The sequence below is a fragment of the Tachyglossus aculeatus genome, chromosome 14 (genome assembly GCF_015852505.1).
Source record: "Tachyglossus aculeatus isolate mTacAcu1 chromosome 14, mTacAcu1.pri, whole genome shotgun sequence".
NCBI classification, from domain to species: domain Eukaryota; kingdom Metazoa; phylum Chordata; class Mammalia; order Monotremata; family Tachyglossidae; genus Tachyglossus; species Tachyglossus aculeatus.
The window spans coordinates 52,327,059-52,350,032 of record NC_052079.1 but is presented as its reverse complement, the minus strand read 5'-3'; the positions used below and the strand labels follow the sequence as shown (position 1 = coordinate 52,350,032).

General features: G+C 49.8%; 1 protein-coding gene and 1 pseudogene across 2 annotated transcripts in view; both read right to left on the bottom strand.

Moving 5' to 3' along the window:
* Positions 1-530: 530 nt before the first annotated feature.
* On the bottom strand, positions 531-10,348 carry LOC119936627 (annotated as a pseudogene).
* Positions 10,349-12,100: 1,752 nt separating this feature from the next.
* EP300 (E1A binding protein p300) overlaps positions 12,101-22,974 on the bottom strand; it is an 82,945-nt gene continuing 72,071 nt past the window's right edge. For both annotated transcript variants that reach the window (XM_038756935.1, XM_038756936.1), the window contains exons 28-31: positions 22,122-22,286; positions 19,367-19,528; positions 17,390-17,671; positions 12,101-15,593 (exon numbers count right to left, since the gene is read on the bottom strand). In XM_038756935.1, coding sequence (XP_038612863.1) covers positions 13,302-15,593; positions 17,390-17,671; positions 19,367-19,528; positions 22,122-22,286 — 2,901 coding nt within the window. In that variant the 3' untranslated portion in view covers positions 12,101-13,301. The remainder of the gene's footprint in view (positions 15,594-17,389; positions 17,672-19,366; positions 19,529-22,121; positions 22,287-22,974) is intronic.

Sequence of the window (22,974 nt, the reverse complement as noted above, 5' to 3'; positions counted from 1 at the left end):
ACGGACTTTGGAGTCAGAGGTCATGGGTTCAAATCCCGGCTCCGCCAATTGTCAGCTGTGTGACTCTGGGCAAGTCACTTAACTTCTCTGGGCCTCAGTTACCTCATCTATAAAATGGGGATGAAGACTGTGAGCCCCCCAGGGGACAACCTGATCACCTGTAACCTCCCCAGGGCTTAGAACAGTGCTTTGAACATCGTAAGCGCTTAATAAATGCCATCATTATTATTATTATTATTTGACCTCTAGACCGTGAGCTTGTTGTGGGCAGGAGTCTGTCTTTGTTGTTATATTGTACTCTCCCAAGCGCTTAGTACCGTATTTTGAACACAATAAGCGCTCAATAAATTCAACTGAATGAATGAATTAATGACCACAACGTTATTGCTGCACAGTTCAGAATTGTTCCAGGGAAAGTTGTCTTTTAGGCTAAGAAAGATTAAAAAAAATTTGTCTTTAGTACAGTCTTGTTAAGAGAGAATAAGGTTTTTTGGGGTGTTTTTTGGCTCCCAAAATGCTACAAGGTATCTCTAGTGTATGTCTACTGTACTCTGTGAAAGGTTTGGTTTCAAGTCTGAGTTGCCGGTGCCGAGCCCCAGCTCTGTGGCGCTTGTAAGAGAAGCGGCGTGGCTCAGTGGAAAACAGCCCGGGCTTTGGAGTCAGAGGTCATGGGTTCAAATCCCGGCTCTGCCAATTGTCAGTTGTGTGACTTTGGGCAAGTCACTTAGCTTCTCTGTGCCTCAGTTACCTCATCTGTAAAACGGGGATTAAGACTGTGAGCCCCGCGTGGGAAAACTTGGTCACCCTGTAACCTCCCCAGGGCTTAGAACAGTGCTTTGCACATAGTAAGCGCTTAAGAAATGCCATTATTATTATTATTATTATTATTATTGTACCACGGAGGCCGGTCAGGCCCGGGTGGCTAGCAAGCTGAGAGAGCATTAAACTCTGGTCCAGCCCGCCAAAGTGCACCTGCTCCATGGGGTTAGACTGAGCAACCACCAGCCTGGGGTATAATAATAATAATAATGGTATTTATTAAGCGCTTACTATGTGCAAAGCACTGTTCTAAGCGCTGGGGGACACAAGGTAATCAGGTTGTCCCACAGGGGGCTCACAGTCTTAATCCCCATTTTACAGATGAGGTAACTGAGGCACAGAGAAGTTAAGTGACTTGCCCAAAGTCACACAGCTGACAATCGGCGGAGCCGGGATTTGAACCCCTGACCTCTGACTCCAAAGCCCATGCTCTTTCCACTGAGTCACGCTGCTCCCAGGGTATAGGGGGAGGGGTTGCCGAGAGGTTCGGGGCTGCATCCAAGGGGAAGGGACCGGTTGCGGACCACGCGCTGGCGTGAGGAGGGACGAGGGCATCTGCTGCCCCTGCGTGATGGGTTGCGGCTGAAGGCCTGGTTGCCCCTGCGGCTTTCCGGGCTGCCCGGGCCGGCCCTGGGGGTTCTGGATCCCGGTGTATCTCGTGGCTCGCTGCTTGATGAAAGCGGCCAGCAACTGGGGGTTGGAATGAAGGATTTTAATAATAATAATAATAATAGTAATAATAACGGCATTGATTAAGCACTTACTACGTGTAAAGCACTGTTCTAAGCGCTGGGGAGGTTACAAGGCGATCAGGTTGTCCCATGGGGGTGCTCACGGTCTTAATCCCCATTTTACAGACGAGGTAACTGAAGCACAGAGAAGTGAAGTGAGTTGACCAAAGTCACACAGCTGACAATTGGCGGAGCCGGGATTTGACTCCAAAGCCACTGAGCCACGCATATTCTCAATAATCACCTGTCGCAGCTGTTCTTGCGAGCTGGGAGACCTGAGAATCTGTAAGAGGGGCGGTAAGTCTTCCTGAATGAATGAATGAATGGCATTTGTTAAGTGCTTACTATGTGCAAAGCACTGTTCTAAGCGCTGGGGGGGTACAACGTGATCAAGTTGTCCCACGTGGGGCTCACAGTCTTAATCCCCATTTTTACAGATGAGGTAACTGAGGCTCAGAGAAGTTAAGTGACTTGCTCAAGGTCACACAGCAGACTTGTGGTGGAGCCGGGATTCGAACCCATGACCGCTGACTCCAAAGCCCGGGCTCTTTCCACTGAGCCACGCTGCTTCCTGGAGCGGGGAGCCTCGCTCTGGCCAAGCCACTGCTGGGAGGCCTCGGTCACGGGCTGACGTCTTTCCTCCCCGACTGTGGGCAGCTGGCACAGCTCCCGGACCCTCTCCACCAGACTCAATCAATCGTATTTATTTATTGAGCGCTTACTGTGTGCAGAGCACTGTACTAAGCGCTTGGGAAGTCCAAGTTGGCAAGATATAGAGACGGTCCCTACCCAACAGTGGGCTCACAGTCTAAAAGAGCCAGCTGCTTGTTGGCTCTGAAGTTCTCCTTGTGGCACGGGATCCGGCAGAAGGGGCATGAGATGGCCCCGTGGTCCCCGCCCTTTGTGTCGTAGTGGTTGGTAAAGTTGTGCCCGCAGTCGACGGTCACCGGGTGGGACACGAAGTCCAGGCAGATCTAGACTGCGAGCCCGTTGTTGGGTAGGGACCGTCTCTATATGTTGCCAACTTGTACTTCCCAAGCGCTTAGTACAGTGCTCTGCACACAGTAAGTGCTCAATAAATACGATTGAATGAATGAATGAAGCATTTCACCTTCTCTTCCAACTCGCCCAGTGGCCCAGCTTCGGCCACTGCTGCTGGGCCCTGAGGAGGGAAGAGCTGCTCAGTGGTCTTGCACCAAGAAAGAGCCATGGTCACCTCTGCTAGGGACAGCTGGGCCCTCCAATCAATCAATCAATCAATCGTATTTATTGAGCGCTTACTGTGTGCAGAGCACTGTACTAAGCGCTTGGGAAGTCCAAGTTGGTAGCATATAGAGACAGTCCCTACCCAACAGTGGGCTCACAGTCTAAAAGGGGGAGACAGAGAACAAAACCAAACATACTAACAAAATAAAATAGAATAGATATGTACAAGTAAAATAAATAAATAAATAGAGTGATAAATATGTACAAACATATATACATATATACAGGTGCTGTGGGGAAGGGAAGGAGGTAAGATGGGGGGGATGGAGAGGGGGATGAGGGGGAGAGGAAGGAAGGGGCACTGGAAGTGGGAGAAGTTGGTCCCCGGAGACCCCCTGCCCTCCATGGAAGGGGAGAAAAGGGACTCCCCAAGTTCCCCCCAGTATTAATGTTTGCTGGGCATTTCACTGCCAGGCCCAGAACTCCCTCCCCCTCGGCCTGCAAGTTAGGAAAACCCAATTTGCTCCTTAAGGCCACCCTGGCACTCATCATCATCATCATCAATCGTATTTATTGAGCGCTTACTGTGTGCAGAGCACTGGACTAAGCGCTTGGGAAGTACAAGTTGGCAACACATAGAGACAGTCCCTACCCAACAGTGGGCTCACAGTCTAAAAGGGGGAGAGTGCCTTACATGCCTTCCCCGCCCCTCTGACCTCACGGGGGTTTGCTGGGCACACATCACTGAAGCCCCTCTGCTCACCTTGTTTTCCAAGCTGAGGATCAGGGCTGAGGGAGGCAGGCAGGCTGGGCGGGAAGTGAAGTAATGAGAAGAGGTTTCTTCCTAATTCTGAAACGAAGCTCTTCCTGGCTGGGAGGAGTTGGGGGTGGGATCCTTTGGAGATCCCTCTCCTCCCTCCCCTCTTCCGTACAGCCTCTCTCCTGGGGAGGGGCCTGGGGACAGAAAAGTTGGATCAAGTGGTGGGGAGGAGGAAGAGGGAGTTTTTCTGTTACCCCGTCTGAGTCTGTCTCTTCTTTCTCTTTTATGTGTCTCTTCCCTTCTCAGAATTCAGTGTGGGAGCGGCAACCCGGCATCCTTCCTGCCCCTCCTCTCTGGCTCACCTGCAGCATCAGGGACTAAGCAAAAGTGTGGCCCAATGGATAGCGCACCAGCCTGGGAGTCAGAAGGACCTGGGAATCAGGGCTCTGGGAATTACGGCTCTGTCACTTGTGTGACTTGTGACCGTGGATGTCACTTTACTTCTCTGTGCCTCAATTCCCTCGTCTGTAAAATGGAGATCATCATCATCATCATCATCAATCGTATTTATTGAGCGCTTACTGTGTGCAGAGCACTGTACTAAGCGCTTGGGAAGTACAAGTTGGCAACATATAGAGACGGTCCCTACCCAACAGTGGGCTCACAGTCTAAAAGGGGGAGACAGGGAACAAAACCAAACATACTAACAAAATAAAATAAATAGAATAGATATGTACAAGTAAAATAAATAGAGTAACAAATATGTACAGACATATATACATATATACAGGTGCTGTGGGGAAGGGAAGGAGGTAAGATGGGGGGGGTGGAGAGGGGGACGAGGGGGAGAGGAAGAAAGGGGCTCAGTCTGATCAAGACCGAGCCCCACGTGGGACAGGGACTGTGTCCAAATTGATTAGCTTGTAGCTACCCCAGTGCTTAATACAGGACCTGGCACATAGTAAACGCTTAATACCACAATTATTAATTCCTCCCATCCCTTGCTCTTCAGGGCTTTTCCTGCTTCAAAAAGTCCTTCCTAAGGAGGAAGAACTTAGATTCCTTGGTTCAAGTTCTGAGCATGTGCTTTAGGGTGCTGGCACTTAAAAGAATCCATTTTGCACAGGGCTTACTTGTCTCAACCACCTGGGAGGGTCTGAACCTCTGGCTCATACCCCAACTTGAAAGATGCAGCGCCGGAATGAAAGATCACAGCCGGAACGCTCCACGTCCCAAACCAATAATCCCTCTGTGGCTGCATGACAGGCCATCTAAACCCTAGTTCCAGTCACACCCAAAAAACCATGGCCCAAAGATGCCAACTCGGTGGGAGCCAAGAGCCCGGGCGTGGAAATCAGAAGGATCTGGGTTATAATCCTGGCTCTGCCACTTGTCTGTCGCGTTACCCTGGGCAAGTCGCTTCACTTCTCTGTGCCTCTGTTACCTCGTCTGAAAATGGGAATTAAAACTACGAGTCCTGTGTGGGATAGGGACTGTGTCCGACCCGATAACCTTATATCTACCTCAATGCTTAGTACGGTGCCTAGCACATAGTAAGCACTTACCAAAACCACAATCATTCTTATCATTTCCCTTACCCCCAACAAACATTTTCAGGCGGGTTCCCAGTCTCACCCATCCCTGGTGTCTGACAAGCCCAGAGAGTTACCAGGCAGAATTGAAAATAAACAACAACAAAAAAACAAATCAGATGACTTTTCAAAGCATGGTTGCTTGTCCTCAGGCAGGCCCAGGGCTGAAGTCACAGTACGTGAGGACAGGGAATGCCTTGCTTCTGAACTACACTGTGAGCCCACTGTTGGGTAGGGACCGTCTCTATATGTTCCCAACTTGTACTTCCCAAGCGCTTAGTACAGTGCTCTGCACACAGTAAGTGCTCAATAAATACGATTGAATGAATGAAAGAGCTGGCTACCACAGATCCGAGCTCTCAGGTTGGGATTCCTGGGTCACCAAATCTTCGACTAGATTGTGGAGTATCTCAAAGCTAGCTTGGTATTGGGCATAATTTTGTTGGCCTTATTCAGCACAGATGTTCCTCCATTCTCTCCTGCAGCTGCAATACATGGCCTGCTACTCTGAACTAAAAAAATGGTAATAACAGTAATAATAATAATAATAGTATTTGTTAAGCACTTACTGTGTTCCAGGGTAGATAGATACAAGCTAATCAGGTTAGAAGCTGTCCATGCCCAACCATCGGGCTCACAGTCTTAATCCCCATTTTACAGGTGAGGTAACTGAGGCACAGAAAAGTTAAGTAGCCTGCTCAGCGTCGCACATCAGACAAGTGGCAGAGTTGAAATAAAAACCCAGATCCTTCTCTCAGGCCTGTGTTCTATCTATGAGGCCACGCTGCTTCTCTTAAGATGAAAGTTTTAGTTTAACACAAAGCTCAGTAAGCACTGATCATGCCTTTTACCCCGTTATTAATAATAATGATGATGATAATAATGAAAACACTACTGCTATTACTAATAACAGCGCTTGGCACAAAGTAAGCACTTAGCAAATGCCATCATCATTATTATTAGTAATAGTAACAGTACTTGTTACGCACTTACCTGTGAGATACTCATTAGCCTCAATTATCAGCCATTCGGTCCAAGAATACCCAATAACATGCTAAACAAATGCCATAAAAAAATCTTTTGTCACATACCCAGGGAAATCATGGTATTGGAAGCCAAAAAACAAATATCCAACCTATTTTTCTCTGTCTTAGTATTTTAATTACTTAAGATGGGTTAAATAAAGATGATGGAGAAAGTACTTAGGCAATCATCAAAACTACGATGGGACTCGATTGAAAACAATTAACCCAAAATGTACTGATAAGTAGTTCCTAATATGATGGTCAACTCACAGCGTGGCTCAGTAGGAAAAAGCACGGGCTTTGGAGTCAGAGGTCATGGGTTCAAATGCTGGCTCTGACAATTGTCAGCTGTGTGACTGTGGGCAAGTCACTTCACTTCTCTAGGCCTCAGTTACCTCATCTGTAAAATGGGGATTAAGACTGTGAGCCCCACGAGGGACAACCTGATCACCTTGTATCCTTTCCAGTGCTTAGAACAGTGCTTTGCACATAGTAAGCGCTTCATAAATGCCATTATTATTATTATTATTACTTACCATGTGCCAAGTTCTGTACTACTTGCTAACTGAGGAGAAGCGTGGCATAGTAGATAAAGAGTTCAGACCTGCGAGTCCGAAGACCTGGGTTCAAATATCAGCTCTGCCACCTGTCTGCTCGGTGACCTTGAGCAAGTCCTTAACTTCTCTATACCTCAGTTACCTCCTCTGTAAAATGGGGATTCTCAGTGCTTGTTCTTCCTACTTAGATTGTGAGCCCTGTGTGAGACACGGACTGTGTCTGACCTGATTATTTTGTAACTTCCCCAGCGCTTAGAACAGGGCTTGAGACAAGGGTTTAGAGAGGCAGCGTGGCTCAGTGGAAGAGCCCGGGCTTTGGAGTCAGAGGTCATGGGTTCTTATCCCGACTCTGCCACGTGTCTGCTGTGTGACCTTGGGCAAGTCACTTAACTTCTCTGGGCCTCAGTTACCTCATCTGTAAAATGGGGATTAAGACTGTGAGCCCCACGTGGGACAACTTGATCACCTTTTATCCCCCCCAGCGCTTAGAACAGTGCCCTGCACATAGTAAGCACTTAACAAATGCCATCATTATTATTATTATTATTAGGTGGCATGGCTTAGTGGTAAGAGCTCGGGCTTGGGAGTCAGAGGTCATGGGTTCAAATCCCGGCTACACAGTCAGCTGTGTGACTTTGGGCAAGTCACTTCACTGCTCTGTGCCTCAGTTACCTCATCTGTAAAATGGGGATTAAGACTGTGAGCCCCCCATGGGACAACCTGATCACCTTGTATCCTCCCCAGCGCTTAGAACAGTGCTTTGCACATAGTAAGCGCTTACAAATGCCATCATTATTATTAACAAATACCGTAATTAGGATGAGTAGGTCAGTTCTCAAGCACTCAGACCAGTAATCTCCCCTCAATCTAGGAATTTGACCCTCTGAGCTCCTGCTGCGCCTGGTTAAATCAATCAATCATATTTATTGAGCACCTACTGTGTGCAGAGCACTGTACTAAGCGCTTGGGAAGTACAAGTTGGCAACATATAGAGACAGTCCCTACCCAACAGTGGGCTCACAGTCTAGAAATGGACCCTCCTCTGAGCCTGGCATTACTACAGAAGCATCATCAATATTTTTCTTTTTATTATTATATTCCAAGTGGAGAGGGAAATAAATGCAATGTTCATTAATGAAATCTACCCTGGACGATTCTAAGCATTAGGCTATTATACATAGAGGTAGCTTTGGGCAGTCGGAGCTTCTCAGAACTGTTTACCACTAGCTTCTCCTTCCACTTCATCCCGGAGACTCACGCCACAGCCACCCTCATGATTCCATTTTAGGTTTTATCCAACTCTGTGGCATTCTCTGTGGCAGAGAAGCAGCGTGGCTCAGTGGAAAGAGCCCAGGCTTTGGAGTCAGAGGTCATGGGTTCAAACCCCGGCTCTGCCAATTGTCAGCTGTGTGACTTTGGGCAAGTCACTTCACTTCTCTGGGCCTCAGTTCCCTCATCTGTAAAATGGGGATGAAGACTGTGAGCCCCCCGTGGGACAACCTGATCACCTTGTAACCTCCCCAGTGCTTAGAACAGTGCTTTGCACATAGCATATGCTTAATAAATGCCATTATTATTATTATTGTATTCTTCCCAAGTGAATCTGCAGTGTAGAATACAGAAGAGGTGTGACACCCCGGTGACAACCACCCAGATTTTTTCGGATCAGCAGCTGCCTGAACCCAGTCCTTAGTTTAGTCACCCCTAAACATACCCGCCGCTCTCAAGGACCCGCCCACAATTCAGCAATTTAATGATGGAACCACCAAATCAAGCACTTATTGCTGTTGACAATCTCACCTGCAACCTTAAACTTCTCCGACCTCAACATGTCCTCTCAAACGCCTCCCTCCAGTCAGTCCTTCCCAGCCCCACCCCGCTCCCACCTTATCCCTGTTATCCTGTCCCGGTGCCATCCCTCATTCCCCTCTCCCTGCCATCAGCTTACTCCCATTCAATCCCTCCTTTCACAGCCTCGGCCAAGTGTGGCTGTGGAACCAATGCCTGCTCCATTATGGGAAAGATTCTCTTCATCCTAGACCGAGTCACTTCTCCTCACCATCACAAACCTGGCTCTCCCCAGGGAAAGGGGGAGGAGTGGGCTTCCTTCTTGCTCCCCAATGCCACTTATGCACCATTCCCCCTCCCCCCTTCCCCTTCCTTTGAAGCCAGTATCATCCATCTGTACCACCCAGTCCAGTTACTACTCATCTACCACCCACCCCACAGGCTCCATCTCCAACTTTCTGAACCATTTTGATCCCTTTCTCACATTTCTTCTCCACACGGTAAGCGCTCAATAAATATGATTGATTGATTTCTCCATCCCTACACTGACCCCTGGGGACTTCAATATCCATTTAGATATATACCGACAACCCTTCCGCTCCCCGCTTCAAATCCACTGACCTCCTCCTCCACCCCACCTCTCCATCTCCCCATCTCTCCAATCACCAACCCTGAAATTCCTCTCACCAACCCCAATCTCCACACCTGCCTTCTCTCCCATCCACCCTGTTCCCCCATAAACATCCCATCTTTGGCCCCTACCCAATTTTTTCGTCATGCCCCATGTAGTCTCCATACCTAAACTACCTTGACACCTTCAACATAATCCTCTCCAGAACTCAACTCACTTGCCTCCCCCCGAGCCCCCAACAATTTCTTCAACAAACTCATACCACTAACCCAAAGCCCTGGAGCAGTCCACTTTCTTTGCTCCTGGTGGAAATCCAAATATTAAATTGACCTTATCCACCTCAAGTTCATCCTTGCATACCTTAACTCTGCCCAGCAGAGTTCTCCATCTTGAATAACTCCCATGCTCATTGTCCTCACCAGTTGTTTCAGATATTTAACTCCCTCCACAAACACCATTTTCCCCTTCCTCTTGCCCCTAATGACCTGGCCACATAGTTAAGAAAATGGAAACCAACAGGTGCGATCGCCCTAAAATCTCCCCTACTCCTCTCCAGTTCCTCCCTCCTCCTGCCTCCCATCCTTCCTAAGCAGTATCTGGAGACATCCCACCTCCTCTCAAAATCCACCCCCTTCACTTTCACCTCTAAATCCATACCTTCACACCTTAGCAAAGCACTCACCTCCCCGACTGCCATCTTTAAATTTTCACTCTCCAATGGCTTCTCCACCGCTTTCAAAGATGTTCATGCCTCCCCTCTCCTCAAAAACCCTCTCCCCAGTTATCACCCCATCTCTCTCTTGCCATTCCTCTCCAAACTCCTTGAATGAGTTGTCTACACCTCCTGTCTCCCGATTCGACTCCTCCAATTCTCTCTTCAACCCCGTTCAATCTGGCTTCTGGACCCTTCATTCCACAGAATCTGCCCTCTCGAAGGTCACAAAAGATCTCCTTCTTACCAAATCCAATGGCCTCTACTCTATCCTAAGTCTCCTCAAACGCTCAGCTACCTTCGACACTGCCAACCACCCCCTTCTCTGGGAAACATTAACGAACCTCAGCTTTGCTGACACGGTCCTCTCCTGGTTCTCCTCCCATCTCTCTGGCCGCTCATCTTCAGTCGCTTTTATGGGCTCCTCTGCCTTCCCTTCCCTAACTGTGGGAGTCCCTCAAGGTTCAGTGGTGGGTCCCCTTCTAGTCTCCATTTACACCCACCTTCTTGAACTCATTCATCTCCATGGTTTCAACTACCATCTCTTTGTGGAGGATTGCCAAATCTCCACCTCCACCCCTGATCTATCTCCTTCTCTGCTGTCTCACATTTCCTCCAGCCTTCAAGACATGTCTACTTGGATATCCCACCCACACCTCAAACTTAACATGTCCAAAACAGAACTCCTTCTCTTCTTACCCAAACCCTGATCTCCCCTTGACTCTTCCATCACTGTAGACAGCACTGCCATTCTTCTTGTCTCATAAGCCCATAACCTTGGCTTTATCCTTGATTCCTTTCTCTCATTCAACTCCCCTATCACTAAATCCCCTGGGTTCAACCTTCACAACATTGCTAAACCTGCCCTTTCCTCTCCAATCCAAAATGCTACCACGTTAATCCAAGCAGTTATCCTACCCCACTTTGATGACTATATCTGCCTCCTTGCTGACCTCCCATCTCTCCCCTCCTCCAGTCCCTACTTTCCTCTGCTGCCTTGATCATTTTTCTACAAAAACGTCCAGTCCGTGTCTCCCCACTTCTCACAAATGTCCAGGGGTTGCCCATCCACCTCGGCATCACCCAGAAACTCCTTACCGTCAGCTTTAAGACACTAAATCACCTTGTCCACTCCTACTTTGCTGCTTTCCTACTACAATCCAGCCTGCGCACTCTGCTTTTCAAGTGCCAACCTACTCAACGTACCTCGTTCTCTTCATTTTGCCCACATCCTGCCTCTGGCCTTGGAACATCCTCCCTCTTCATATCTGACAATCAGCCTCCTCACCTTCAAAGCCCTTACTGAAAGCACATCTCCAAGAGGCCTTCCCTGATCAGAACCTCCTCTCCCACTCCCTTCCGCATTACCCTAGCACTTGGATTTGCACACTCCCTCACCCCACAGCACTTACATATCTGTAACATTTATATTAAACGTCTGTCTCCCCCGCTAGACCGAAAGCTGGTTGTGGGCAGGGAACGGGTCTACCGATCTGTTATATTGTACTTTTCCAAGCACTCAATACAGTGCTCAATAAATACAGATGATTTAGTGCTTAGTACAGCGCTCGCCCAGTTAGCACTCAATAAATATCGATCGATCTATTCCTGGGCTCCTGTCCCACCACTTCGTTCTCCTGCGGTCCCAAGGGAGCCCCAGTGTCACAGCAAAGTGGCGTCGACGTATAAGCTGCCCCTAGGCAGCGGCAGTTAAGGGAGCGGACAACCAGAAGCCCAGCAGAAAAGCCAGCCTAGATGACCTCAACACTTCTTTCCGCGATGAACCGGCGGCCGACGCTCTTAGCGGTAGCTAGATTCCGTAGGGCAGAAGACAGATTCCGTGGGGCCGAAGACACGGAGGCTCGCGGTTCTGCCGTATCACGCCTTCGAGTACTCGTCTGAAAGAACGCAACAGCAGAATTTGAGTCCGGTGATGCGGCGGGAGGTGGGAATGGTTGTGCACGGATGTGCGGCCTCGGACACGGTGGAAGCACAACACGGATTTCCTCCACGCGGGATTCTCCAGGGCCGCGACCTCCCCGTTCTCGTCCAACCGAACCTTCTTCTGGCTAGGCGAAATTCATTCACCGGCCCCGCTTCGCGGGGCTGCGGCCTACGTTTTTCAACGACGACGCCGGTTACGATACCATCTCACGCCTCGGCCGGGATTGCCGACGGGGCAATCCTCTAACAGCACACGGCCCAAATTCCAACCGGTTTCCTTCAAGACACGGAGCCTCCGGGGGTGGCAAGAGACAGGGAGTCATTAAAAACCAGGCTGTCTGTCTCACACAGTTTATTTAACAATGGGTAATAAGAAATCAATTTTAACAGTCTATACAGTGATCGAAAGTTCATATTTATAAGTAATCAACTTTAATTGCATGATTTACAACATTTGAGGGTTTTTTTTTCTTTTTTTTTGTTTTTTTGCTTTCTATCTTCAAGTTTTACAGAAAGTGGAAGAGGGAGGGATGGGGTAAAGAAAGCAAGCGTAAAGAAGAAACCCCAGGGACCTTTTGTGTGTTAAAATCATCCCATTGGACTCGTTTCTTACCCTCTTTTTTTATTTTTTCCTTTGTTAGATGTAAAAATAACGAAAAAAATTCTTTCGAGAAACAGAAACCACAATATATATACTACATCCATTTGGCAGCTGCCCCTGTATATTTGAAAAAGTCATTTTTTTTTCTCTACATGTACAAATTATTTTAATACTTGAAGTTTTACGTTCCGACTCTTCGCGTAGAAAATTTCTGGAGGACAAAAGTGGATCTGAGGAGGGGGACCGGGTTATTTCATTTTTTTACACTTTTAAAAGAATTGACATCTTTGCACCCGAAGAGGAAAAATTGGTACTTTAATATATATTTATATATATATATATAGAATGTATTTTTAAAGCAACATTAACCCCTTTGTCCTCTTTCTAGGAAATGTTCGTCCGTGAATGCTATTTTTTTTGCGCCATGACGTGAGGAAAAAAATAGGGAAAAATGTCAACCATCTGCCTCGGTAAATAATAACTATCAATATTACATATTTTCATTAATTTAAAAAAAATAATAAAACCTATTGGAGATGCAGAGAGGGAGCATCCGAGATCAGAAAATACCGTGGCCCACACCTCTAGGGCACACACACGCACGCGAGGGGGGGCGGGGGGGGACCCAAAAAAACAAAAAAAGAAAAAAAAAAGAGAAAAGAAAGGAAGACTGGACACTTCCAGTCATAACAAAAATATATTCTTTGTACTCTATCATCCCTCAGGTTCCTTTTCTGTCCGCTTCCTGTTTCGACCACAACGTTACTACTGCACAGTTCGGATGTGTTCTGGGGAAAACTGTCTTTTAGGCTAAGAAAGATTCAAAAAAATTTTTTGTCTTCAGTACAAAAAGTCTTGTTAAGAGAAAATAAGTTCTTTTTTTTTTTCCTTTTTTTCCTTTTTTTTTTTTGCTCCCAAAATGCTACAAGGTATCTCTAGTGTATGTCTAGTGTACTCTGTGAAAGGTTTGGGTTCAAGTCTGAGTTGTCGGTGCCGAGCCCCAGTTCCGTGGCGCTTGTACCATGGAGGCCGGCCAGTCCCGGATTGCCAGCGAGCTGCGAGAGCATCGAACTCTGGTCCGGCCCGCCAAAGTGCCCCTGCTCCATGGGGTTGGCCTGGGCGGCCACCAGCCCGGGGTGCGGGGAGCTGGTCTGCGGGGACACGTGGTGCGGAGAGGGCTGGGGCTGCATCCGCGGGGACGGGCTGGAGTGGGGCGGCTGGGACTGGGGGCGCGGGGAGGGGACCGGCTGAGGAGAGCGCACTTGGTTGCTGAGGGACGAGGGGATCTGCTGGCCCTGCAGGTGAGGGGACTGGGCCTGGCCGGGGAGCATGTGCTGCTGGGGGCTCATGGGGTTGGGCTGCGCCGGGGACCCCATCTGCTGCTGCAGCAGCCGCTGTTGGAAAGCCTGCTGCAGGCTGGCTCCCGGCTCCGCCCCCATGGCCTGGGGAAGCTGGCTCATCTGTCCCATGGTCCCCTGTTGCATCTGCTGCATGTGATGCTGCATCCGCTGCTGCTGCTGCTGCTGCTGCTGCTGCTGCTGCTGGGCGTAGCCGACGCTCGGGGGCTGCTGAAACTGGCTGTGGTTGGCCATGGCGGGGCCCATCCCCGGGCCGGCTCCCTGCTGCTGCTGCTGCTGCTGCTGCTGCTGCTGCTGGCGCTGCTGCTGCTCCAGCATCTGCTGCTGCCGTCTCATTAAGAGTTCCCGGAACTGAGGGGACATTCCCGAGTGATTCATGTTCATCTGCTGGGCCTGGGGGGCCATCCCCGCCATGGCCTGCGGCGGCGGCGGCGGCGGCGGCTGCGGGGGCGGCTGCGGCGGCAGGCCGGTCCTCTGGACTCCGGCTTGCATGGGCGGCAGGCTCTGCATGGCGGGGTTCGGGTGCACCACCCCCGGCTGCCCCTGCAGGGTGGGTTGGGGCTGGAGGCCCGGCTGGCCCTGCGGCATGCCGGCCTGCCCGGGCAGGCCCTGGGGGGTCTGGGCCCCGGCGTACTTGGCGGCTCGCTGCTTGATGAAGGCCGCCAGCAGCTGGGGGTTGGAGTGGAGGATGTTGAGCACCTGTTGCTGCTGCATGGGCGAGCTGGGAGACCTGAGAGTCCGCAAGAGGTTCTGCAAGGCCGCCTGGGGCAAGGAGCCTTGCTTGGGCTGGGCCACGCCGGGCACCTGGCCCATCCCCTGCTGGGGAGCCACGTTCATGGGCTGCCCCGGCTGGGGCACCGACATCATCGACGAGCGCTGCATGCCCGGCTGCAGCGGCTGCGGCTGGGCCAGCCCGCCCTGGGCCCAGGGCGGGTGCTGCTGCATGCCCGCCGGCCCCAGCCCTTGATCCAGGTGGCCGCCGGGCCCGCGGGCCATCGGGGGCGGGTTCATGCCCATGGGGCCCATCTGGGGCATCTGGGGCATCTGGTGCTGGATCGGCCTCTGGAAAATCTGCACCTGGGCCATCTGGCGCTGCGTCTCGGCCGCCCGCTGGATCTGCATGGCCATCTCCACCGCCGCCGGGGGGGGGCCCTGGACCGGCGGCTGGGCCACCTGCGGCGGGGTGGGAGGGGTCACCTGGCCACCCGCCTTGCCCTGGGAGACGACGCCGGGGGGCTGAGTTCTGGGGAGGCTGTAGGGCGGCATGCTGTTGGGAGGAGCCGGCGGGGGCTGGGAGACGGGCTGGGCGGGAGGTTGGGGCTGCGGCGTCTGCGGGGTCGGAGGCTGCTGGCCCGTGGGGGTCGTGGGGGTGGCCGGCGTCGGGGACGGCAGGCCCTGCTGCTGGCCCACCACGCCGGTCCGCTGCATGCTGGCCATCCGCCTCCGGAGCATCTGGGCCTGCTGCAGGCGGTGCTGCAGCTGCTGCTGCCGGAGCTTGTGCTTGATGTTGAGGCAGAAGGGCACCGGGCACTTGTTCTCCTGGCAGTGCTTGGCGTGGTAGCAGCAGAGGGCGATGAGCTGCTTGCAGATGGGGCAGCCGCCGTTGGTCTTGCGCTTGCAGCACTTGGTGTGCAGGACCACCTTCTTCATCTTCTGGCAGGACGGCAGCGAGCAGTTGGCGTTGCGGCACTGGCAGGCGTGGACCAGGGACTGGATGCAACGCTGGATGCTCAAGCGGCGCGAGTCTCCGGGGCTCTGGGTGGCGGCGGCCTGCTGGTTGTTGCTTTCGTCGTCCAGCCCGAGGCCCAGTTTCTCCATCTTGTGATCGTGTTTCTTAGTGTTATAGCAGGTGATGCACAGGTCGTAGTCCTAGAGACAAGACAGAGAGTGAACACCCCGCGACTCGACCGTCGGACCAAGCTCCCCTTCTCGACCCGCGCTGCGGCTGACTCTACGCGTGAAGCCCCTCCATCCGACTCCGCGATCGATGCTTTGGGTCCCTTTGGAGAAAGGATTCCTTTAGTTAAATGTCTCTAAAAAGTCTATTGCCAATTTGTACTTCCCAAGCGCTTAGTACAGTGCTCTGCACACAGTAAGCGCTCAATAAATACGATTGATGATAAAAAGTCTACCGATCCTGCTCGTAACATCGCTATTTTCTCTTTTGGGACACGACGGATGAGGGACCAGTGTGGGTTGTCTGAAACGGAGGGGAATAAAAAAATCTTCAGCTGGGATGCTACTGAAGTTTCTGATCGTCAGCACGATTAAAAACCAGCAACGGAACAACGGCAACAGCGAGCGGGGAAAACCGAGGCCGATACCCGCCCTCGCTTGGCTATGTCATTCACCAGCTTGGAAGGCGGGGACTGGGCCAGAAAACCTCTCAAGGTCCCTTCTGGCTCCTTGAGTTTACAATTCCACAAGCTCGTTTTCTGGATGCTCCAGTCACACGGCTGGTCACCCGATCCAGGAATTTTAAATTCCTGAAGGCACTAAAGCATTGAAACGGGGCTGAAACAGCCGCGCATCTGTGAAATGGGGATAAAATGCCTGTTCTCCTGTGAGCTCCTTGTGGGCAAGGGACCCATTGCCTTGTATATCATCCCAACACTCAGCACACAGTAAGCACCACTACATATTTTGTCATCACCTTTCCTTACGTGTCTGTTGCAGTGTGCCTGGGATCCTCCCACCTTACTCCTTGGATTGTGGGCCCCTCGAAGACCAGGGATTGTGTCTAATTCGCATCCATACACTTTGTCCCCCGGTGCTTGGAACAGTGCTTTGCACCCAGTACGTGTGAAATAAATACTACTACTAAGAGTGGCTGCCTCAAAAGGATTCAGACTCATCTCTTCCTATCAAGCCTTGGGAATAGTACCCCCCGACCAGCCCTCTCCGCCGCAGCGGTTTCTACGTCTTCCCCATAGATACCAGAGGTGTGGCTGGCCCAATATAAATAGCAGCATTGTGACCTAGTGGAAAGAGCATTGATCTCGGAGTCAGAGGATACGGGTTCTTATCCCAGCGCGGGGAAGCAGTGTCGCTCAGTGGAAAGAGCCCGGGCTTTGGAGTCAAGAGGTCATCAGTGCAAATCCCGGCTCTGCCAAATGTCAGCTGTGTGACTTTGGGCACGGCACTTCACTGGACCTCAATTCCCTCATCTGTAAAATGGGGACTGTGAGCCCCAGGTGGGACAACCTGATCACCTGGTAAACTCCCCAGCACTTTGAACAGTGCTTTGCACATAGTAAGTGCTTAATAAATGCCACCATTATTGTTATTACCCCAGCTCTGCCACGTACCTGCTGTGTGACCTTGAGCGAGTCACTTACCTATGCTTCAGTTCCCTCATCTACAAATGGGGATTCACTACCTGTTCTCCCTCCTATTTAGACTGTGAGCCCAGGTCGGAGGGGATCATCTATCTACCCCAGGGTTTAATACAGTGCTTGGCACACACTAAGCGCTTAACAAATACCACAGTGATTATCATCATCATTATGAGTGGCTGGATTCAGGCAGGCCACACTGCCACCCGTAGAATGAAAGCTATGTTTTTCTCTCCCCCGACTTTCCAGCATTGGGAATCAGGGCCGCCCCCCAGGATGGGCATATTCCCGGAGTCCTCTTTTCCCCAGCCGTGCCGCCGGCCCGCTCACCTCGCAGACCGTGCAGTGCCATCTGGTCTCCACGTGATGCTTGCATTCATTGCAGGTGTAGACGAAGCGATCCTGGCTCTGCGTATGCAGCTCGACCAGCATGCACATGGTGGACCACTGAGCCCGGCGCAGGGACGAGAACTCCAGGTGCTTGTCCCTGGCGAGGGTGAGGAAGGCGTCGCGACCGTCCATCAGGTCACAGGGGATGAGCGGGTCGGGCTCCACGATGGGTGGCAGAGAGTTGGCGGCGGGGCCGGCGATGAGGCGGATCACAAAGAAGACCTGCAAGACAGAGCCCGAGTCTGATGCCCGCCCACTGAGAGGATCAGCTCAATAAATACGATTGAATGAATGAATGAATGAATCAGCGACGGGGGTCCCAGGGTTGCCAGAAGCCCAACGGAGGACGCTGACGGCCGCTGCTGATCGATTACGGTCACGCTTGGGATGCCGCAAGCCGGGCCCCCGGAATTCACTTTGACTGATCCGGCACCAACTCGGAGTTTCCTGATCCAACTGTCTAAACTTCACTTCCCACTACACTTTCACGTGAGTACGTCTATGTGTTGGCTTTGGGCTTGAATGGTCTTTATCTCTAGTCCCCTTATTGTGCCGCTAGCACAGCGACAAGCTAACAAATGCTGAGTTAACATGGCTTACTTTATTCAAAATCTAGTTCGCTTGTACAAGAGAAGCAGCGTGGCTCAGTGGCAAGAGCCTGGGCTTTGGAGTCAGAGGTCAAGGGTTCGAATCCCGACTCCGCCAACTGCCGGCTGTGTGACTTTGGGCAAGTCACTTCACTTCTCTGGGCCTCAGTTACCTCATCTGGAAAATGGGGACTAAGACTGTGAGCCCCCCCGTGGGACAACCTGATCACCTTGTAACCTCCCCAGCGCTTAGAACAGTGCTTTGCACATAGTAAGCGCTTAATAAACGCTATCATTATTATTATTACAAAGTACAAAACAGCCAAAGAATATGGGAACTAGTTTAACTGTCAACAGAAGCTAAAGAAAGTGAGATACTAAAAGGAGTCTTTTTACTCTCTCCTCCTTTACCTCCCTTCCTTACCATTCCTTAAATCATCTCCCTTGGACAGGTGCCGGCAACCTCGTGCACTCCAAAGAATTCTGCCTGTCTCCCCACTTGGACACAGCGAGCCATACCTCTCCAAGCACCCCACAGAGTGCACTCAATAAACACTACTCAAACGACCAAACCCATGATTTCCAAGAAAACATCTAAGAAGAAGAAATTGGTATAACTTAAAGCACATCTTTTTGTGCAGCCCCGAGACAAGAGCCACTTTTGCCCCGGCAGCCCTGACCTGGGGCCGGGGGCTACCCGGGAAGAGGGGCCGCCTCGGGGAACCATGGCTAGGTGCAGCCCCAGGAAGAGCTTGGATCCGTGCCGCTTGTGCTGAGGCAGCAATGAAGACCCTGCCAGAAGTGAAACGACTGGTTCCCAGGGCTCTTTTGTCTATCTTAGTGACATTATTTGTTCAGCACCCTGCTTGTGTGGAGCTCAAATCTCCAGAGTGGTTTTCTGAGTGCCGTGGGGCTTATCTGGGAGCATCAGGTGCAGGGAGATTTTCAAAAAAATAGACATTATATAATCTGAAATACATAACAATCAGGCTGGCCACATTTTCTTTATTCAAAACAGAGGAATTCCTTCCTCTGATACAGTTAAGTTGAGAGATTGGACAAAACTCAAATCTCTGCACTTAGTTGATAGTTTTAGCACTCTTCCCCTGCTCCTCCAAATCCCCCAGAAGGTCATCCAGTTACTTATATGTGTGCACGGTTCCAATTAGAAAAGCGGGACACTGGGGAATTTTCCTCCAGCTCTCCTTTCTCTTCACAAGGGCCAAACCATCCTATAGATTCACTGTTAAAACCCCACAGAGATAAACCTCCAACGTCCCTGCTGCTTTCAAGGAAAACTGAAACCAGCCTCTCTGAAGTGGGTGCTTACCTCCTTGTGCTTCTCCATGGTGGCATACAGCTTTTGGGAGAGATCATTGGAGACGTTGGGCATGCCTGGCTTCTTCTTACTGCCACGACTCAGACTGCTTTTATTTTTGCTCGTCTTCTTATTATTTTTCTTTTTGGCATTTTTGCTGTCTCCCTTGGTCACCTGCAGATGTGTTCAAAGGGGGTGAGGGATGGTTAGTTTTTCAATATCGTCTATGCCTATGCCACACACCATTTCAGGAGAGAGAAACTTCCATATTTATATATCAGTTTCAAGACTCCTTTCTCAGTGCAGGCACCGGGTCTGGCCGGGATAATTCGTTCCCAAGGTAAAAATTTTATATTCATCTTTGTTGCTAGCTTGTACTTCCCAAGCGCTTAGTACAGTGCTCTGCACACAGTAAGCACTCAATAAATACGATTGATTGATTGATGATTGATTGATCTTTGTGAGCTTCTCGGAATAGGAATCCACTAGGCCAAATCTGGACTGCATAGCTTCATGAAGCTCAAGAAGACCACAACTGATAAAAACCATGCCTTTCCCTTAGTGGGATGTGTTGGTGGCAGTCCCGCTCATGTCAAGATAGAGATGGAGGTCGACATCTAAATGACCTCTTAGGCTTTAAAACAGTGGTTCCAAACTTTTCAGTTGAAGCATCACTTTACTGCCTTCGAAGTCCTAATGGACCACCTCTGATGCAGAACTGGAACCGCCAGCCACTTCCTCAGGGGCATCAGTTTTAGAGAGAGCGTTCAGCAGCAGCCCCGCTGTAAATACAGCATCTCAAGTGCCCCGCAAAGACTGCATTCTTAGTAAGGGGACAACAGGCAAGGTAGGGGTGTGTTCCGGGGCCACGGCTGATCCAGGGATGACTAATTGGCAAATCAGCTTCAAAAGGATCGTTTACACCCCATCTAGAGTCACCCACTATACACACACAGATACATGGGCCTCAGTTCCCTCATTTGTAAAATGGGGATTAGGACTGGGAACCCAACGTGGGACAACCTTGATTACCTTGTATATCCACCCCTCCCCGTGCTTAGAACAGTGCTTGGCACACAGTAAGCGCTAAATACCAACATTTTTGAGAAGCAGCGTGGCTCAGTGGAAAGAGACCGGGCTTGGGAGTCAGAAGTCATGGGTTCTAATCCCAGCTCTGCCACTTGTCAGCTGTGTGACTTTGGGCGAGTCACTTAACTTCTCTGGGCCTCAGTTCCCTTATCTGGAAAATGGGGATGAAGTCTGTGAGCCCCATGTGGGACAACCTGGTTACCTTGTATCCCCCCCAAGCGCTTAGAACATAGAAAGCGCTTAACAAATGCCATCTTCATCATATTCAGTAAACAGTCCAATTTCCCAGTTCCTAATGATACTCCTCGGTAGTTAGTTAGTCTATCAGGGGACTGGGAGAATCAGGCTCATTACACCTAAATATTTCTCCCCATACCACTCCACACCCACCCCAGGACAGAAAAAAATAAACAGTCCCATTAAGGCTGGACGAGACGACAGTCAAGAAAAATAGGATGAGACCAAGCAAAGGAAAACAGCTCAACAATACAAGTTAAATTCTCAGCTGCATTTTAGCCTGTAGAATAATCCTTCTCGGTGTGAGTTCCTGCAAATTCAACTTCCCGATGTCAACCTAATAAGGAATAATCATACATTTACCAAGGGAAGAGAAGGGGGGATAACTGAATGGCCAGCAACGTTCACTTCTTACACACTTCAGATCTTTCCTAAGCAAAGTGGTCTCCCCTTGTAGACTGTTAAGCTCTTTGGGGGCAGGGGATATATCTACCAACTCTACTGTACTGGACTCTTCCCAAGCACTTTGTATAGTGCTCTGTCCACAGTAAGCACTCCGTAAATAACATCGATTGAGCAAGCCACAATACCTTTGAGCCCAGGGTGATAATCTCCTCTTTCAGAAGTTACGGCCTACTCTCACATCTTATATTAAAACGTTCTAAGGGAAGTCCAATTTTTCAAATTTTGAATTCCACTGTTGCTAACAGATGAGAGCTCCCATGGCTGCGATATCATAACGAGAATTATAAAGGAGTGCACAGAGTCTATTTTTGGGGGACCCAGAGGATTTCACCTAGAAATATTAACACCACCCCTGCTGCCCCATCCCACATAAGGGGGAGGGGGGTTAAAAAAAAAAAAAGGCAGATTGAGGGGTTGGAAAATATAAAACTCAGAGTGACCAGATGGAAAGTGGGGAATCCTTGAAATGGAGTGAGCAGAACGCACGCTTTTTCTCTTCTGCTCCTATGGAGTGACATAATTGATAGGAGAGGAGGAATACTCAGGAATGATCTCCCCCTTCCAATTCACTAATATAATAATAATTATAACAATGATATTAATAAATACCCCCCAGTTTAAAAAGTCAAACCCCAAAAAGGGCACCTGGGGATATTCTGGGTACTTGTGACGCTTATGAATAACCTGGGAAGTAGCTTACTCTATTTCACACTACTAACGCCAGATCAGAAAGAAGTCAGAAATGCATCAGAATGACTACATTCAACCTTAATAGGAATCAGGTATAAAAATCACTCAAGGTTTCACCGTAGACAGATATCTGATTTCCAGTCACGTAAAATTAAGGAGGGTCTTCAACTGGAACTAGCGAAGGGTTATTGGTGGGTTCTATCTGGAGTCAGAAAAGAGTAGTCATTCACCACAAGAAGAATTCTGCGACAAAAAGATAAGTTCCAGGGGAAATTTTTTTCCTTACATCTGTGCTCTCATTGCTAGTGTTTTCTTCTCGCTTTCTCTCTTCTTCCTCTTGCTCCAGTTCTTTGATGCTCTCCTCTAGCACATTAGGCCAGAAGTCCCCCTCAAAATAAGGCAGCTCCTTTGCACTTGTTAATCGGTCTTCTGTTGCTTGTTTAAAGATATCCTGGGAATTGAAAAAAAAAAACCCAAATACAGCTTAGTCACAACCATCATCCTTTCCAGTACACCTGCACAAAGGCTGACACAACTCCAAATACAGGACTTAGATGGATTTACAGTTCAGATTGTGTAAAATATTTAAATTTACCGTCAAGTTTTAAAGCAGCCCAACACGAGGCAAGGTGACATTTCCCAGTGAAACGGTTGACTATAAAACTTTTCGTGCCCTTCCTTATCTCCCAGGAACCCATGAAGACCACCCAATTGCCCCAAAAGCCCACGTGACAAGGATTTGTGTACCTTATGGACTTACTGGGGGGAATCTTATTTCCATTTGAACATCTCAGCTCAAACTGACAGCCCAACTCCACTCGAAGGAAAATAATTGTTTCCCACCTCTACCCGGCCTTTCCACAACCAGGATCAAATGGCGCCTAAGACTTCATCTGCGGCTCAATTTTATATATTGGACTGGCCTACCTCTACACAAACCCTCCTGTTTCCTTCTGGATTCAGCTATGGTATCTGTAATGGTTTGTGGAGTGGTGAATTCTCTCTCTTTGGTAGTCCAAAGGAGTAATTCAACGGATGCCCATGTTCACAATTCTTCCCGAAATCAACGGACAGTGACTGAAATTCTATTTATTTTATTTTGTTAGTATGTTTGGTTTTGTTCTCTGTCTCCCCCTTTT